We start from the raw sequence: 20,564 nt of genomic DNA on the forward strand, positions 1-20,564 counted from the left end.
TTGTTTCTTGAGGTAGTCCTGTAATGCTATGAACTTCCCTCTCAGGACTACTTTCCCTGTGTCCCATAGATTTTGAATTATATGTTAATTTTCATTTGTTTCCAAGAACTTTTTTATTTCTTCCTTGAACTCGTTGGTAACCCATTCATTGTTAATACCATGCTATTTAGCTTCCACGTGTTTGAATGTTTTTGAGTGTTTTTATTGTAGTAATTTGTAGTTTCATGCCATTGTGATCCAAGAAGATGCTTGGTATGATTTCAATCTTCTTGGACTTGTTGAGACTTATTTTGTCTCCTATCATGTGGTCTATCTTTGAGAATGTTCCACGTGCACTTGAAAAGAATGAATGTTCTGCTGCTTTGGGATGAAATGTCCTATAAATATCAATTAAATCCATCTAATCTAATGTGTAGTTTAAAGTCGCTGTTTCCTTACTGATTTTTTGTCTGGAAGATCTATCCTGTGGGGTGTTAAAGTCCCCTAATATGACTGAATTGCTATCAATCTCTCCTAAGAGTCCTTCAAGAGGTTTTTTAAATGTATTTAGGTGCTCCTATATTGGGTGCTCCTATATTTATAAGGGTTATATCCTGTTGTTGGATTGTATTATGTAGTTTCCTTTAGTATTATATAGTGACCTTCATTGTCTCTCAACATAGCCTTTATTTTAAAGTCTATTATCCTATGTAATAAACAGGTAATATGCAAATTGACCATCACTCCAACACACAAGATGGCCGCCCCCATGTGGACACCAGATGGCCACCACAAGATGGCCAGCAGTGGAGGGCAGTTGGGGAAGACCAGGCCTGCTGGGGAGGACAGTTGTGGGGGACCCAGGTCTGCAGGGGAGTGCAGTTGGGGGGGACCAGGCCTGCAGGGGAGGGCAGTTGAGGGGGATTGGGCTGGCAAGGGAGGGAAGTTAGAGGTGACCGGGCCAGCAGAGTAGGGCAGTTGGAGGCGATCAGGACTCCAGGAAAGGACAGTTAGGGGCAACCAAGCCTGCAGGGGAGGGTAGTTGGGGGCGACCAGGTCGGCAGGGGAGGGCAGTTAGGGGTGACCAGACTGGCAAGGGAGAGCAGTTAAGGGGTGACTGGGCCAGCAGGGGAGGGCAGTTGGGGGTGACCAGGCCTGCAGGGGAGGACAGTTAGGGGTGACCAGGCCGGCAGGGGAGAGCAGTTAGGGGCAATCGAGCTGGCAGGGAGCAGTTAGGTGTTGATCAGGCTGGCAGGCAGAAGCGGATAGGAGCAATCAGGAAGGCAGGCAGGTGAGCGGTTGGGAGCCAGCCATCCTGGATTGTGAGAGGGATGTCCTACTGCCCATTTAGGCCCAATCTCACCGGACATCCCTTGAAGGGTGCCAGATTGGATAACGTTCAGGCTGGGCTGAGGGACACCCCTCCCTCCCATACATGAATTTCGTGCACTGGGCCTCTAGTCCTATATAATAAAAACATAGTATGCAAATTGTCCCTTCAACCAGGAGATGGTCCAGGTGTTCGACCAGGGGGCGGGGCCGGCCAGGGGAAGGGAGGGAGGCCCCAGCTGGAAGTGGCGGCCAGGGGAAGGGAGGGAGTACCAGCCAGCCACCAGCAGCCGCTAGAGACCGTACTAGTGCACAAATTTCGTGCACTGGGCCTCTAGTGTTAGATATAAGTATTGCTACCCCAGCTTTTTTTTTTTTTTTCCATTTGGCTAAAAAGTTTTTCATCCCTTAACTTTCATTCTTTGTAACTCTTTTGTTCTGAGGTGGGTCTCTTGTAGACAGTGTATCTATCTATAGGTCATGTTTTATCCATTCAGCCACCCTATGTCTTTTGGAGTATTTAACCTATTTATATTTATGGTTATTATCGATAGCGACTTATTTATTGCCATTTTTGTTCCTCATGCCCATGTTCCTCTCTCTATCCTCCCCCCTTTCCCTCCAGACCTTCTCCTCTATTCCCTCCTCCTTCTTCTAGCAATCCCTTTAACATTTCTTGAAATGCTGGTTTGGTGGTAATAAATTTTAGTTTTGGGGGGAGGCGAGGGAGGAGGTTAGGAAGATCTTTATTTCACCTTTAACCCTTTGCACTCGCTTGCTTTTTTCTCGATTCCTTTATTCTAATGCTAACCGTGTCGAGCCACACTCGACATCCAAGTGCAAAAGGTTAATTTTGAATGATAGCCATTGTGGATAGAGTAGTTTTGGTTTCAGATCCTTGTTTCTCATTACTTTGAATACCTTATGATATTCCTTTCTCACCTATAATATTTCTGTTGAGAAATCAGCTGACAACTTTATGCAAGGTCCTCATAGTCTCTTGCTGCCCTTAAGATTTCTCTCTTTGTCTTAACGTTTGCCATTTTAATTATGATGTGTCTTGTTGTGGGTCGCTGTGTGCTTTGGAACCTGTGTGGCTTTTACCTTCACCAGGTTCCACTAGTTTTCTGTCATTATTTCTTCAAATGGGTTCTCTATCCTTTGCTCATTTTCTTTACTCTCTCTGGTTACCCCTAAGATGCGAGTGCTACGTTTCATGTTATCTCAAAGTTCCCATAAACTAGCCTTGTACTTTTTAATTATTTTTTTCTTTTTGCTGCTGATTGTTTTTTCTACCTTGTCTTCTAATTCACTGATTTAATCCTCCATGTCCTTTAATCTATTGTTTATTCTTTCCAGTGTATTTTTATTTCAGCTATGTCATTCTTCATTTCCAGCTGGTTGTTTCTCATGGTTTCTATGTCCTTTTCCATGTTGTTGAGCATTCCTAAAACCATTACTTTGAACTCTTTCTAATAAATTGCTTGCCCCCATTTCATTTAGCTCTTTTCCTGGAGATTCCTACTGTTCTTTCATTTGGGGCCTGTTTCTTTGTTTCCCCATTTTTGCTGTTTATTTGTGTTTATTTCCATGCATTAAATAGTACTGCTATGATTCACAGACCTGGTGGGATTTTGCTCTGATGCTGTCCAAATCTGGCATCTTGGTGTTCCAGTCCAGGGCCTCCCAGAAGGTTCTGTGGTGCAAGTTAATGCCAGTCGCTGTCCCTTCCTGGCCCTCAGCAATCTGACTGAAGCCTAGCAGATGGAGCCCCAAGAAGTCCCATGGGTGGAGGCTCCATAGCCCAGAGGCTGGGTCTGCCTCTGGTCTCGCACCTTGAACGTCTCTGTTCACAGCTGCTCTCCCTGCCCCCATACAACTGGGCTCTGTGGGGTATCCTGGACCTGGCCAGGGTGGTTTAAACAGACTTGCATTGGGGTTGGTGCCCACAGTCTGTAGGGGTGGGGCAGACACATCCTCTCCTTCCATGGACTGCACTGGCTGAACTCACCCCAGAGACAAGGTCACAATACGTCATCTATGCCTGGCTCCCTGGCACCCCCTCCCCGCCACACCAAGTAGGAGGGCATAAAATAAAATAGAATAAAATCAACCCAGCTTGGCACTCCAATCTTTCAGCACATCTGGCCCCCACTGGTTGGGGCCTCCACCCGTGTTCCTACCAGGCCAAATGTCCGAGTCCTCTGTGCCATCAGACCTAGCCATAGCCACAGAGGGGCAGATTTCCAGGATGGGGAACACCCAGCTGTTCTGCAGGTGTGGGGAGGGTGACTGCCTGTCAGCTCGAGTTGGGCTAGATCAGTTCTCTTTCCCACGCCACACTGTCCAGCCCTCTTCTGGCGCTCTCCCCAAAGTTCTTCCAGAGAACCCAGGGCTCCTCACATTCACTTCTGGGTGCACCAATCAGACCCCTCTGCTGGCCCAGGTCTTGGCCACATGGCCCCTCCCACAGACACAGATCTGAGTGGACTTCCCAGGCTGGTGTCGTAACAAAGAAATCACTCTTTGTCTGGGATGGTGCGGTCTGAAATTCCCAGGTAGACCGAATCCCCACTGATTGCCACTGCCTGATGCCAGACAGGCTCCCCTTCCCTTCTCTGTTGCTCTGGATTGGGGAATCCCTACATGGGGCTGAAACCCCCCACTCCCAGGGGCCGGAGGCTCCAAAGCTACACTTTTCTTCAGGCTTCCCCGGCATGCAGGTGCACAAGTTGACTCACCCGCTCTGTGTCTCCTGTCCTTTCTCCACGTTCCCTGTCTGCAATACTTCAGGTCAGCCACACTCAGCTGATTTTCAAGCTGAACACTCTGCAGTTTATTCACAAATCCAGTGTGGGGTTGGGAGCAAGTAGATGGAGCCTCCAGCTACTCTGCAGCATCTTATAATCCCAATCTCTTTTAGTAAATATTGAAATTTTAAATGTTTTCTTTGGCATTGTATTTGTCCCAAAATAATGTCTTTAAATCTATCCTCTAATTCACTTCTCTCTTCCTTCGCTGTGACTTATCTACAATTTAAACCATCTTTTGAGTCTTTAATTTTTTTCCTTATGTTGAGTTCTATTTAGTTCTTTTGCACAGATGTTCAGTATGTGACAGTATATTGTCCCTGTTAATGATCCCAATGCCCTCTCTTATTCCTTTACATACTTTAAGCAGGCTTATTTTATAAGTCAATGTTTGATGATTTCAATATTTTAAGTAATAGGTATGTATACTTATTAAATTTTTCCTCACTGGTGATTGATTGCTAGTTTGTACAATTTGGGATTTCTCTGTATGTCTTGCAAGTCAGAACTGTGTGCTTACATTTGTTTACCTGTGAGAACCAGAAAGCCTGGATAAAGAGCATTTCACACCAGATAATCTGCCTTTCTTTTACAGGCTCTGGCCTACTAAACCAAACTAAGTTATTTTTCTAGTTAAGAATTTCTTAGAACTTCCTTTATATTTCTGTCCCTTACTTTTCTGAGAGCTAAGTACCTTCCTCTTAGGGTACCTTTATGTACCTTGCCTTAAAAATTTCTGGAATAAGTTGGGATGTCTATTTAAAAAAATCTATAATTAAGACAAAGAAAATATCTATAATTGGGACAGGTTAGAAAGGGAAGTACATGAATAATCACAACCTCAGCAGAGGAGTTTACATGTATTAAAATGCTGCTAAAAATTACAACAGCAGTGGTTTAAAGAGTCTATTATTCACTTTGTGGATATAAAAATAACCAAGTTGCAGTTAAAGACGAAGACATGAAAAACACAAATTAATCCAGTGAAACCAAACAAACTGTTCTTGAGCATTTACAACAATAATTCTAACTACAAAGTATAGGTCAATATTATTTATGTCCAAACTATTTCTTTAGCATACAAATTAAAAGCCAGATTAAATAAAAAGCAAAGGAAAAATCAGATTTTCTATCAAAGCCTGATACATATTTTTGTATATGGTCCTTGGAAAACTACACTTATTTCATTTTTATTTTGGTTATTAAAATACCAGAGCTAAACATACCTGGCTATGTAACTCTCACCATATGTTTTTCTCTTGCTTGTAAGGACACCTGAGGCAGGATTTCGTGCCAAATTAGGTGGTGTGGAATTTCGAGGTTTGGTGTTAGCGCTAGAAAGGGAAAAAGGTGGCAATGAAAAAGTATTGAATAATCATTTATTTCTCAAATTGCTATTTGCATGATTAGAAAAATAATGAGAAACTGTAGACAGGTTAAATCAAAAGATTAAAATTAAAATAATTATTTTAAAATGCAAAACAATAGTAGTTAAAACTAAAGATAAACCAAAGCATTTTGCATTTACTAACATTCTCTTGATGATATAGAAAATCAATTAAAATATGTATATATGCTTTACATGAAATGTTTAAGTTAATCATTCTGAAAATCTTCAAGTTATCTACAGTTTAATATTGACAGTTCCCTCAAAATAAAGATGTGGTTTGTTAAATACCTACAAATAATTGTTAAGTAATACGTTAAGCATATGAGATGTGATAAAAAATAATTAGCTACCCACTTTAAACATTAGCTAGCTATTTTAAAAAGTAATATTTAATTTATGAAAGTCTGTTGTGAGAAATATCAACTCAAATAAGTGGGTTAATATAATTTTCCCTTTAAAAACTTAATTTCACTAACTACACAGTCTGGGCTATCACTGGCAGTAGTGAGAAAGTTTTGGTTAGGCCATCCCTGACTCCCTTTCTGAGACTTCAGGAATCCAAGGAAAATTAGGTGGTTGTATGACAGTTAATGGTGAAAGGACAGGCTCTGAGATGCAGATGAATCTGTATTCAAATCCCAACTGTTACAACCAACTTTGTTAAGGTGGTCAACTTCCCGGAGACCAAGATCCCTAATTTATAAAATGGGACCATCCTCACTTATCTTACTGGATGTTACATGATATAAACTGCAATTTATATGAGCATTTAGCAATGCTACTGCTGATAATACTATTATTATTACTATGGCTATTGCTGCTACTACAAATTCACATTTATGTAATGGTGCGTACTATATTTCTATTGCAATATTTCTAATTATCTTCTTATAAATAAGCTTATTTATATATACCTTACATATAAAAGTAATTAATCCTCAGAATACATCTATGCTGTAGGTAGAATTAATAACTGCACTTTACAAATGTGACAACTGAGGCAAAGAGTGGCTAAGTAACTTACCAAAGTGGCACAGCCAAGTGCATTGCTGAAGCAGCGGCTAAATGTTCAGTAAAGTATTAGTTCCTGCCCCCACTTTAGAGATTTACTAGAATCTTTTCATTTCAGAGATAAGCAATGTTGTGATATATAAACAAGCAGATGCTTTTCAAATTTCCTTTAGATAGAAAGTCCTTAAACTTTGGCTAAAATTCTTTCTTGTCTACTTAGACAGTAAAGTTGAAGAGAATTTCCTAAAATTTCAAATAACTACCATGAAAATAATGTAGGTAACACACCTACTATTTCTCAAAGAACACTACATGCTAAATATAAGATACATATGTAACTTTATTTAATCTTTACAAAAATCTCCAATTATTCCCATTTTAAAGTTGAAGAAATTCATAGACAGAGAGATTAAATAATTTGCACAATGATTACATGATTAACTTGAATTTAGGTATTACAAAACTTATGTTTAATATGCAATGTTGTCATTCAGAGAGAATCTGCTTTGAATAGTTACTTTAAATTATTCCTAAACTTCAACAAAAATCACCTTTCACCTTGGTACATAGATGACATCAATGACATCAAATGGCCCTCAAATAGTCACTGCAAGTCCATCTATGAGGTATATTCTACTCTGCTATTAGAGTGCCCCTCTAGAGTGTTGCAGAACTGCTACTGTGCCTTTTTAGGAATTTAATTTCTAAAAAATCATTGCTAATAAATGGCAATTTCTCCAGTGAGAGTCGTAAGAGAAATAGAAAGGACGCATTTTTTATACTTTGGCTCTAGAAACAAGTCTTGTTAGAAACTCTTTCACTTCCATATAATGTGTGCATGAGATATACAGGTAATACAAATCCACCCATGCGAGCACACGCACAAGCACACACACACACACACACACACACACACACACAAGTTCACCATATCAATGATTTAAAGTTGTTTAAATAATTAGAAAAAAATTAGAGAAAAAGTAAGGTTATAAATAATAGCCGCCATATTAAATGCCGATCACGTATTTTTGGTAACATCTTCTAAAAGGCAGAATCTGATTGTTAAGAACCATCCTCAGATTCTGGGAAGAACTATCTTGATCAGCACTTGACACAAGTTGCCCAGCCTCACATGGTCGAATCTGCCCGCTATATACAGTTCCAGCAGTTATGAAAGAAGGTTTAATTTTGGAATTGCACTTAATCTAGCTTACTACTAGTCAGTGTTTCTTTGAGATCTGCTTCAGCGCCTACAGACAGCAGTAGTACAAAGAAAACTGACTTAGGGCACAGATTCTTCCATCTAGGGTTTATCATTAACTGCTTAAAAATAACTCAGGGCTGCTGGCTGCTAATATCTTCAAGACATCCTCCATCTTTATTTCATTGTATATCTAAATTTATTACTTTTCATACATGGGAAGAGAATACATGATAGTGGACTTTGATTTAAAAGTTACCTAAGCGAACTCTATCTAATAACATATTTTTCAACTTTAATAAGTAATTTAATTTATTAGGCCCTAATTTCATAGTGTTAAAATGAGAGGGCTAGACTTGTATTGGAGACCAAACTAGTAACCCTTGAAGTCTTACATGGAAGAGTTCCAAAGTGACTTTCACATCCTTTTCCTGTTTTATGTGGAATTCACAACCATCTAACAAAAAGACTGAGGTCCCTACATGAAATTTTCTCTAAAATCGTTTTTTCGGGCCTTAGCTGGTTTGGCTCAGTGGATACAGCATCAGTCTGTGGACTGAAGGGTCCTGGGTTCAATTCCAGTCAAGGGCACATGCCTGATTGCAGGCTCGATCCCCAGTAGAGGGCGTGCAGGAGGCAGCCGATCAATGATTCTCTCTTATGGCTGATGTTTCTATTTCTCCGTCCTCCATTCCTCTCTGAAATCAATAAAAATATATTTGAAAAATGAAAGAAAATAATAAAATCATTTTTTTTTGCCTTTTTATAACAATTCATCATCTACTTAATTCAAAGATAATCTAGTAATATATTATATTCATGGCATAATATTCCCTATATTCTTCTTTTAAAAAATATTACTCCTACAAAAAAATAACAATTATTGAAGGTGACTGCTTTTTCAACCTCTATAAATTAAAATTTAATGGAATAAAATGTATGCTCTAAAAACAGCTTTAGAACAATAGAAATGTTCACCAAAAATCAAGCTGTTTTAAGTCCTATATTTAGCACTTTGTGGCCTAAAAATCATTAAAATAAGATTTTTTTAAGTATAGGTATGTACAAGTTTATAGTATTCAGTATATAAAGCTTTTAAGGAAATATCTGAAATAGATTAACCAAACTGAGTTATAAATACTTACTTGTAAATGGGTAATAACTCATGTCTTTTGATGGCACTGTCTGATTTTGTGTCACTGTCATACAACCTTTGCACATGTCTTCCAGTTCGAAGTGGAGGGCCTAACTTGTCCATTTTACTATTAAAATATATAAAGGTGTACCCATAAGGAGATTGCTATGTTTGTTTCTTTATATAAAATTTTTAAAGGCATTATTCTGGTTCATCAGAAATCCAACCCCCAAGCTCTTAGTTATCTGAGTGCCAGGTAAGGATTAATGTGACATCTTGAGATAGATCACACAATGTCCATTAGTAGATATAAAAATTCGGACCATGCAGGCCACCTTGCCAGTTTTGATGACTAGCCAAAGAAATGCCACATCTGTGCACAGCAGGGCAATGAAATTAATGAAGACGCTTAAGACAACAACTGTTTCAAGTAAAATGTGTGAAGTTAGACGGTAACTGAAAGTTATTATTCTAGTAAATAAGCCAGATCTGATGCTTATTCTTATGGCACTCCCAAATAACCTCACTTTTTACCTTCCCTAAATTCACAGAACCTTTCTCTTTTTTCCTTCTTTACTATTTTATTTTATCATTTCCCCTGCATTTAAAAGTTACAAATATAAACTAAGAAATCAAATAAATATGTATATATTTAGCCAACGTGACTTTCTAACAAAGAATGACGGTCTTAGAAATTTAGCCAGAGAAAAGTAAAAATGATCCTATGTGAAAACAGGGGGTAGCAACTGAAAAATGACATGTGAAAACGTGAAGTGGCCTGGCCAATGTGGCTCAGTGGTTGAGCGTCGACCTATGAACCAGGTCACAGCTCTATCCCCAGTAGGAGGTGGCTGATCAATGATTCTTTCTCATCAATGATGTTTCTATCTCTCTCTTCCTTTCTTAAATAAATAATATTTAAAAAAAAAAAAGTGGCCATGCCAGAAGTGCAAAGAGTCCCCATCTAGAGGGCAGTAGAGGAATTGCTGGTTTGTAGATATTTCATTGTTTTACATCAACCAGATAACGGAATAGTGTACTATCACCAACCAATATGCATCATAGTAGAGAACAGGGGAAATTATGAAATTAGGAGAACTACCTTAAATGCCCACTGAATAAGACCTCACTGCTTATTAACTTTAAAAGTACACTCTTTTTAAGGAATGCTTGTTTGCTCATTCATTCTTCCATATATTCACTGACAGTACAAATCCTGAGCACCTATATGTGTCAGGCACTGTGCTACATTCTGGGATATCATGGTAAGTAAGAGAGATTTGATGCTTGTTCTTATAGAGTTTCATGTCTAAAAAAAAATAATCTCTTCATTTTTCTAGATTATAAGGGTCTCTAAGGAGGGACATATTTTATCCATTTTTATGTTCTTTTACTATCCTGTACATGGCATTTTGTTGTAAAAGTTGATATTAATACTCTGCAGGTGGTGATGTTTACATTACTTAAAACATTTTAAAGGTTTTTTTTAAATGCCTTCATTAAATATATATTAAACAAAATTTCTAAAATATTGGAGATTAATTTTGAAGGTTTATTTTATTTGTGAAAGATGATTGGAAAAGTTACCTATTTGGAATTTAAACTAACAAATCAGAATTTTCTTTGAATTGTTTAACAATTATCAAAACATTAGTGTTCCAACTGTTATTTTATCAACAGTGTCTGAATTTAGAATAAGGAATGAAAGATTTTATTTTCTTTCTCAGAATAAAGTTATAAAAATTAAAATGTAGAAAAATTTAAACTGCATTTTTAAGTCAGATTCCTCTATTATAAAAACTACTCAGCTCTTACATATGATATAACCAAGTTCAATTTCAGGAAGGAGATGTATAAAATATAGTAAAAATCTAGAGGTAATTAATGGAAATATTCCATATATAAGATGATTGCCAGTATTTTAAGAGCGATCAGTTGGATTGAAGTCTTTAAATTCCTTTTGATAATATCACTGCTTTAAATTCCATATATAAGATGATTGCCAGTATTTTAAGAGCGATCAGTTGGATTGAAGTCTTTAAATTCCTTTTGATAATATCACTGCTTTTCCATATATAAGATGACTGCCTAATGGAAATGCAGGTTCCAATGATGATTTATCATGCCATATACCTGTTATAAATTCAACTCAATTGATCTACTTATTTATCTACATATATATATATATATATATATACACACACATTAAGTATATATGTGTATATATACTTAATGTATATTACATTAAGTATATATATGTATATGTGTGTATGTACATAAACACACACAATTAAAATGTTACTTAGGCTAAATGTAAGTAAATGTTAGTCTTAAACGAAAAATCATGTAAACTTACATTCTGCTATAATTTGCTACTTTATTCTATGTTTATATCAAGGTATAACCAGACAAAAATTAAATTTATAAATTTCAATAATATAATCAAAATATTACCTATATATGTATACATATAAATACGTTATAAGTAATTTATATTTACAATAATTATATATAAATATCTATAATAATAAAAGCGTAATATGCTAATTAGACCGGATGTCCTTCTGGATGACCTTCCAGGTGAAGCCAGGGCTGCGAGGGAAGCCCGGGTCGCGGGTGCCAGAGGGAAGCTGGTGCCAGCAGCCGGGGGAAGGAAGGCCTACTCTTGCACGAATTTTGTGCATCGGGCCTCTAGTATACATATAAAATCTATTTACAATTATATTTTTAAATACTATGTAATAAAAGTCAATATTGGGATAATTAATAAATTTTTTAAATATTAGTTTATAAAAGAACTTTCAAATACTTAAATCCTTCCCTAACGTACCCAGATCTAGGATATAACAGACATTTCTCATGTACCATTTTCATATTTATTTTGGTGTAAATACTTCCTTACTCCTATTCCCTTTTCTATCAAACCTCCTATTTCTGTGCCTCTACTGGAGTAGCACTGGAGATGTCAAAGTGGCAACAAGATAAAGGGAATTTGAAAAGAAATAAAAATCTTTGCAAAAGTGATGATATTATCAAAAGTAATTTAAAGACTACAATCCAACTGATTGTTCTTTGGTGGAAGTTTTCTCTGTCTTTCCTGGTCTTGCAAACCATCAGTTAAGGTAGTGAATAATATGAGTATAGAAACCAGTAAGTCTGTATCTATTATATGTTTTCCCTTGACCTCAAGAGCCTTAGATGTTTCAAGTTATAAAAAAAAAAAAAATATGTACCTTTGCTGATTTTCATATTGAGTTTATACATCATCTATTTCTGAGGTCACTTTGAGAATTAATAAATGTTGGGAAAATACAATGACAAATCTACTTTATGATGTATTTTTTAATTATTTACAAAGTTTGAGGAATATAATTTCAATCATCTGATAGTACCCCATTATGGAACTAACAATCTAAATGTTTTTAGAGTGCTTCAATGCCATTTTCGTTTAAAGGCTCCAATTCAGTAATGGCAATTATTTTACAGCCAAGGTCTGCAAGAAATTAAGGCAGGAATAAACAAATCCATTGGGCAGTAAAAGCAGTCTTGCTGCTGCTAAGGAAAACAAAGGAGGATTTTGAAGCCAACGAAGCACTCCCACGTAGCAAACATTTTGGCAATCTGATCATGTAACTTAACATAGGATTTCAATCTCATATGATATGTCCTTAAATTGGCATCTAGATTTAGAGTCAATATGAAAGTATATTTTCAATCCCTCACTATTCTTTCTCTTCAACCATCAAAAAGTGTTGGATTAATAAAAGTTAAAAAACAGTTTGGTGTTCGATATATAGAATCCTAATCTATAGCCAAAGTTCCTGGAGAGCCCAACTGACTCAAAAAAATAACAGTTCCATCTTTGGGTGTAAATGAAGAATACTTAAAAATACCTACCTTCAAGTTATAAATATCTAATGCTACATCATTTACTTATTCTAACCTTCAAGTTATAAACACTTAATGCTACAATCATTTACTTATTCTAAGATAGGGAGTGGCCAACTTTTCCTGCCAAGGGTTGGACAGTCTGTAGGTTAGGCTCTGCATGTTAGACGGCCTCTGCCACAAATGCTCCACTGTGCCACCGGAGCAGGAAGGCAATGCAAAATGCTTTTACTATTAAAAACTAGTTCTTACTATTAAACTAGACATTTACTATTAAAAACTAGTTTTTACTATTAAAAACTAGACATTTATTTCTTACTATTGTCAATATAAAGTATGAAAATCCAAATTCAATTTTTGTATTAAGAAATGTTCCTTACATGCATTCTGTTGTTTCAGGGTAAATTTCTGTTTTTCACAGTAACAGAAGTAAAGCTTTGAAATTTGATGTTTTAGCTACTGAAAATTATCAGATAGACATCTACTTAAGCTGGTAATTAACCATTAAGAAAACACAATTCTCAAGGCAAGACTATGAACTCTGACAGAATTCAAATGTGGCAATATTTATTTAGAAGCTCTGCATTTCATAATACTTCTCAAATTTCTAAAAATTAAAGATAGTCATCTTCTAGATTAGGGAAAAATTTCCTTTGGGTGTATGCTTTGCTTAAAAAAAAACTGTTAAAATTGGTTGACTCACGGATTGTCGCAAAATTAATTAGCAAACAGAGAATTTGTCTGTGGTTTGATTCCCATATATGCTAAATATTACAGATCATTGGTATCCATAAAAAGCTGAACAGAGCAAACTCTGTGTATATACATAGGCTTGAAATAATTCCAAGTCACTGAAACTATTTTACTAACCTCAGAAGATGCCTAATTTCTTAAACATTTCAGCTAGCCAGGTGTCTTAATACCTTTAACTCTGTCTTGAATCACCTGTGTCACTGGAAATAATAGTTGCCATACAAACTTTATGTAATTATTCCATCAGTACCGGCACCATGATTCTGTGATGTGCCAACAGGTTGACAAACGAGGGATCTAATTTATGAATTCGTTACTTTTTTCATTTACTTGTCAAAAATTTGTGTGTCTATATGCCAGGCATTATACAATACTTTGTAGTTATAACTGCAAGCAATGCAGACACACAGAGCTTTGTGATCACAAAGGTTATAATCTGGCACACACAGATCATTTCCTCAATAATTCTAAAAAAGGAATGAAGCCTGCCACTAAACAGCGGCCATGAATGGTTCTGTGAAATATACGTGATACGGTTATGTTCCAGTTCATATAGTAATATATTAGCCAGAAGCAAACACTACCGCTCTCTTCCTAGTATCTAAAGGCACTCCTGTAACATGTAAGGATCATATATAAATGGACAATTGGGATTTGAATAGTTATGTTTGACAGTTTAATATGATGTGAGAGAACCAGAAGTTTTAACTCTTCATCGTATTATAAGCATTACATAACATAAAATGTGTGCTCACAATCTCTGCTTGTCAGTAAAACATTTTCTCCAAGGGATGATGTAAATGTTGATCAGATTTTCTTAGGTCAGTTGTCATGATCTAAGCCGAGTCACAGGTGAGGTCCGAGTGAGACAGAAAGGAGATAGGCACAAAGGCAAAGTCATAAAGCTATTTAGTGGCAAAGTTGGGCCCAGAAGCCTCGTTCTCTAATTCAAAGTCAGCGCCCCTTTCGATTATATCAGCCAGCTTCACTCGCCCTATTTAAGAATACAGGGTGTCAGTGCAACTCACTATTGCCAAATGATTAAATTACCAGCATGATAGGAGAGGTCCTGAAAATACCAGCTTTTAATTCATAATCACATGCAAATGAAACTACAAATAATACTAGAAACAAAAACTATAAACTAACATGGAAGGTAATTCTTTGTGATATGGTTAGAAAGGCTTTGTAAATTAAAACACATATGGCTATGTCTATTCTTTAGTTATTAAAATAAAATCAGTAGAGAAGCAAGAAAAAAAAACAGTTTTATCACTGGAAGCTGAGAACCTTTTACTTTTCAACCACCTGTTCTACTGATAACCTCTTTCCTTCTTAAGGATAGCCTGTTTCTTCTTTTTGGAAGCACAACAAAAAGAAAAAAACATTCAACTAATCAGATGTTGTTAGTTGATTGTTCTTTTTCTACAAAAGAAGTTAAATTCCTTTTAGTTCTTGCACTTACTACATAATCCAAATTAGGACACAAAAGGCAATTATTCTCATTTTATATTTACCCTAATATACTAGTATATTTCCTACATAAAAACTAAAGTGATAACCTATATCTGAAAGTAATATGGGCTATATTTCCTATATCAACCTTATCAGCATTTCTAAAGATATAGACATCAGCCTGCATTCTAATGAACGCATGGTAATCCTTAATTTTCTGACATAAAAATGGAAGATAAAGTGAGTTTAGTGGACTGCCAGGCCTTCTATTAAAATCTCTAGTGTTATCAATAATTTCTCCACAGTAACATAATTGTGCAAAGCTTACTTATGCTACTTTACTAAAAACCATGTTTATAAAACTGTAGAAAAATAAAAAGTACTTACTATTAAATAAAAGGAAAAGAATCACCCATTTTTACTATTTCAGTATATTTGGTCTTTTTTTGTCTACATCTATTTTTCTACTTTCTATCATAGCAAACATGGAGTTTGTATCCTACATTTCACTCGTGTTATAGCAGAATCAGTTTATTAAGATTTATATATTTGTTTATGGTTGCATAATATCCCTTTGTAAACTTTCAACATCTGCTCTTCAAACAAAGCTAGACACATTTAGGTGGTTTTATATACATTGTAATAAAACATGAAAAGAGACTAATGTTTAGAGCTAAAGAGACCCTGATCTGTACCCTGCTTCTAACTTTTAACAGCTGTGCAGCTTAGAACAAATTACTTTCCTTCTCGGACCCTCTCATGATACAGTAGTAGGATGATTTTAATAAAAATGTATGTAAAATGTCTAGCACAGTGCCTGATACATAATGCTTACTAAATCGTGGTTACTATAAAAATCTTCCATATTTAAAATGATTTCCTTAGCTAGATTCCCCAAGTAAAATTATTCAATCAAAAATAGGAACACTTTAAACCTCTTGATAAATGTTAGACAGATTTCCTTCCAATGTGAGTATACTAATTTAGAGCCTCACCAGCAATGAGTGTTGTCCTGAGCAGCAATATTAACAGACAAGTGAACTTAGAAAGAAAATTAAGGTTAATGAAAAAGCCAATTATCTAAACAAAATAAAACCTTAGTATTATTTATACATATATATGTCTCTAATGAATTAGGTTCAAAGTCAACCTACCCTACATGAGGGGCCGCTATCCCTTTATGCGAGGGAGATAAGGTCTGAAGTTTGTTTCCCAATGAGCTGCTAACTGAAGACACTCTACCTGAAGAGACACCTTATAATAAAAAGGTATTAGTTTTAATGAAACTCTGAAAAAAAAAATCACATAAATTAGCATCTGACAAGAAAAATAATGGATTACTGGCAATAAAATCTAAACTCGTTATCAACTAAGAATTGTTTTTCTTTAAAAAATGAAATTTCCAGGGAACATCTAGTATCCTTCATTTCTAATTTCCATATTTCTTATAATTTACATACAAATAAAAGTACACTTCAGTAGTCAATATTGTCTTCTAACCATTAAACATCTGTCTATTAAGGACAACTGTCAAGTTCAGAGAAGTATAGGTTGAAATGAGGGGAAAATAGTCAAAGAATCAAGAAAAGAACTTGGTTGACTATTCTGAACAAATGCTATATCATTAACAACAATTCACTGAAGCTAAAAAAAAAAAAGACTAGAAAACATCTAAAGTAGAAGCTATTGGAAGTTACTTTATTTTTACCCTATCTCTTAACTAATTATAAATCTATTTTAGTGATCCGAATAGAACACTGTCTTCATTTCCTTCTCTACCAACACTGTAAATAATAACAAAGAAAGGAAACTAATTCTTTCATGGCTCTCCTTACCTACAACAGTCTTGCTGGTTCCACTTGGCTGTGGTAATCGTGAAGATCCTGATGACAGGGTCCCAGGAGAATTTGACTTTTTAAGAGCAGGCGGCTTATACTGAAATAATGAAAATAAATTATTTCATCATCATTTTTAATATCAATTGTAAACTATTGTTTCACAACTAGTATTTCATTCCCTTCAATGAGCAATCCTTTTATTTGTTACTTTTGCCCAAAGTGAGAAAGTGTAGATTAGAAAGTGTCACCTCAGAGAGAGGTTTCCCAAAATGTTCCTTCTCAAAACTGGTGGACTGAAAGTTTGGCTAAGATGTTCCATTTCTAAAATAAACAAAGAGCAACTTTCCCAGTTCATAGGGGAAAGGTTTAGTGGGAAATATTTCCTCAATGTTAGATTCTAAACACCAAGCAAATATTAACAGAAAAACTTAGAGAGACACCCAATGCTTCTCACTGGGTGGAGCGACTTTTAAAGGTCAGGATATAACATGTCCCTGGGTGTGGTTTTATATTTCATATATTTAATCCAGCCACATTTCCTGATCAAAATGCCTAAGATTACATATCAGCCCAGACAGGTTTACAAGAGCTCCCTTCGGGATGCCCCAATGTGAAGAGACAGCCAAGTCTGGCTTCCCGTCCTCACCAGACCACATCAGAGGGATGGGATGTGGGTTAAGAAAGAACAGGGCACATCAGCTTATGTTATTTTTATTTGTGCTCCACTCTCTCAAGAGATATCACTATTAATTTTATTTCACTGTCTCTTATGAGCCAAATTTTGCTCATTTACTGAATACAAAAATATCTTATCAATCACCTGACCTGACATAAAGAAATGCACTTGCCCAGGGTTACACCCCAAATGAACAACAGAACGGAAATGAAAAATCAGGCCACCTCAGTGCCAGCCAATGCTTCACTGTAAGGTGACTAGAGGCCCAGTGCATGAAATTCGTGCACGTGTAGGGTCCCTAGGCCTGGCCAGCGATCAGGGCTGGCCGGGACCTTCCTTCATTCTGCACTGTCCCCTGGTGGTCAGCTCACATCATAGCGAGTGGTCAAACTCCTGATTGGTTGAACTCCCGAGGGGATGATTTGCATATTAGCATTTTATTATATAGGATTACTGCATTGCATGTGTACTTGAGAGTTAGCCTAATGCAGTATTTAGACAGCTTAGTACTTTATCTGAAAATGCATTTTAAACCTGATTTTCAAAAGTCAAATCATATTTTATAACCAATAATCAGTAGTAGCACTACTAAAATGTTGCTAGCTAAACACAAATTTTAAAGTCAAACATATCTCTGAAATTCAGTATGTGACCTTAAAATAAATCTTGATAAAAGGGTCTCTCACACACACTCAAATACCATACCATCCACATTTGGAACTATTATGCCAGAAACTAAAATTTCTTAAGCACTTGGCAAATAGAAAACCTTCAATAACTATCAGAAGAACAAATGACGAGAAGACCTTGGAGGTAAGACTTAGACAGTTTCTTTAAAAACCTGAGAGGTCTTTCTGGTTTGTCTGGGTTTTTATAACTGATTTTTAGAGAGCGAGAGGAAGCAGTGACAAACATCCATTTGTTGTTCCACTTACTTATGCATTCACTGGTTGACTCATGGATGTGCCCCGAGTGGAGATCGAACCTGCAACCTTGGCATATCGGGATGACACTAACCAACTGAGCTACCTGGGCAGAGCTGAGGTGTTTCTGGTTTAAAAGGGCATCTGTGTGGCTCAGCGGGTTGGGTGCCGTCCCATGCACCCGGAGGTTGCCGTTTGGATTCCAGGTCAGGGCACATGCCTGGGCTGCTGGCTGAATCCCCCAGTAAGGGGTGTGCAGGAGGCAGCCAATTGATGTTTCCCTCTCACAGATGTTTCTTTCTCTCCCTCTCCTTCTCTCTAAAAAATCAATAAAAATATTTTAAATAAAATTTAAAAAGGGCATCTGTTCATATGTCTCTCCCACTAAAATACCAATGAAGATATTAGAAAAGATTTTAAAATATGGAAAACAAGACCTAAAAAAGATTTGTCAAAATACCAGAGACATGTCTACTAAAAAGAGGGCCCATAAAACTGAATTAAGAAACTGAATTGGTGACCCACTCATGAGCTGCATACACGAAGGGGGGTGCATTGCATAGTGAGAGGGCAAGCCTTCAGGTTGAGCGCAGGCAGGAAGGGCCTGGTAAAACTATATATCGAGCACTATAAATTTTTATGTACCTTTCAGAATTTATTATTAACTTAATGGCTTAGAAATTGAAAAAGGCAGAATATGCCTTTCAAATGGTGCTTTGCTTTTCTGCTCTCTATATTAGGCCTTCTACGATTTTGCTCAATTTTATTGTTTCCCGAGGTCCCTAAAACGTAGCCCAATCTTATCTATCTCCTCTAATAGCTCCTGTTACTTTCAACAAGAACTAGTCAGGTTAGTTTCCTTTGTGAATCCTCATGCTACTCTGAATGCCTCGTTTAAAGCATATTCACCTGCTTCTCAGTAGGTTGCTGTCCCCCTGCCCTAGATAATGGGACTCTTTCCTCCCTGAGCTGCATTTTATCTATCCCACAGCATCTAGCTGAAATTCTACCAGCATTGGAAAGGCTGTCGGGATGACTAGCTAGCAACAATTTCGTATAAGTTCATTCAGAAGAACAAAATAATTTTCTTTTAATACAATTATAGTCAATATATATTTCTTTCACTAAGTATTTGTTAGGTGCTGATTATTTCCTGTGGGGTTTTTTTGTTTGTTTGTTTGTTTGGTTTTTGGTGTTTTTTTTTTGTTTGTTTTTTGTTCTTTTGGTAAGCCTCTGGGTAAAGTTTATTTTTTTTTAATTTAATAAATCTTTATTGTTCAGATTATTAAATTGTTTCTCCTTTTTCCCCCATAGTTCCCCTCCACCTGATTTCCTCCCCACGCTCTGCCCTACTTCCCCCTCACTATCCTCATCCATAGGTGTATGATTTTTGTCCAGTCTCTTCCTGCACCCTCCATACCCCTTCCCCCTGAGAATTATCAGTCCACTCCCTTTCTATGCCCCTGATTCTATTATATTCACCAGTTTATTCTGTTCCTCAGATTTTTAATTCACTTGATTTTTAGGTTCACTTGTTGCTAGATATGTATTTGTTGTTCATAATTTTTATCTTTACTTTTTTCTTCCTCTTTTTAAAGAATACCTTTCAGCATTTCATATAATACTGGTTTGGTGGTGATGAACTCCTTTAGGTTTTTCTTATCTGTGAAGCTCTTTATCTGACCTTCCATTCTGAATGATAGCTTTGCTGGGTAGAGCAATCTTGGTTGTACGTTCTTGCTATTCATCACTTTGAATATTTCTTGCCATTCCCGTCTGGCCTGCATAGTTTCTGTTGAGAAATCAGCTGACAATCTTATGGGTGCTCCCTTGTAGGTAATTAACTGTTTTTCTCTTCCTGCTTTTAATATTCTCTCTTTGTCTTTTGCTCTTGGCATTTTAATTATGATGTGTCTTGCTGTGGTCCTCTTTGGATTCCTTTTGTTTGGGGTTCTGTGAGATTCCTGGACTTGTAAGTCTATTTCTTTCACCAGGTGGGGAAGTTTTCAGTCATTATTTCTTCAAATATGTTTTCAGTATCTTGCTCTCTCTCTTCTGGCACCCCCATAATTCTGATGTTGGTACACTTGAAGTTGTCCCAGAGGCTTCTTACACTATCTTCAAATTTTTGGATTCTTTTTTCTTTTTGCTTTTCTGGTTGAGTGTTTTTTGCTTC

The 20,564-nt window shown here is 36.5% G+C and overlaps 1 protein-coding gene across 2 annotated transcripts in view; it reads right to left on the reverse strand.

Annotated features, from left to right (window-relative positions):
• The window catches only part of ZC2HC1A (zinc finger C2HC-type containing 1A), a 56,216-nt gene that overhangs the window by 11,540 nt on the left and 24,112 nt on the right, over positions 1–20,564 (reverse strand). The window contains exons 6-9 of one of the 2 annotated variants that reach the window (XM_028142061.2): positions 16,787–16,886; positions 16,106–16,205; positions 8,866–8,982; positions 5,345–5,452 (exon numbers count right to left, since the gene is read on the reverse strand). In XM_028142061.2, the coding sequence (XP_027997862.2) occupies positions 5,345–5,452; positions 8,866–8,982; positions 16,106–16,205; positions 16,787–16,886 (425 nt within the window). The remainder of the gene's footprint in view (positions 1–5,344; positions 5,453–8,865; positions 8,983–16,105; positions 16,206–16,786; positions 16,887–20,564) is intronic. The other variant, XM_028142062.2, reaches the window with a different exon arrangement.

Source organism: Eptesicus fuscus, chromosome 19 (assembly GCF_027574615.1).
Source record: "Eptesicus fuscus isolate TK198812 chromosome 19, DD_ASM_mEF_20220401, whole genome shotgun sequence".
NCBI classification, from domain to species: Eukaryota; Metazoa; Chordata; class Mammalia; order Chiroptera; family Vespertilionidae; genus Eptesicus; species Eptesicus fuscus.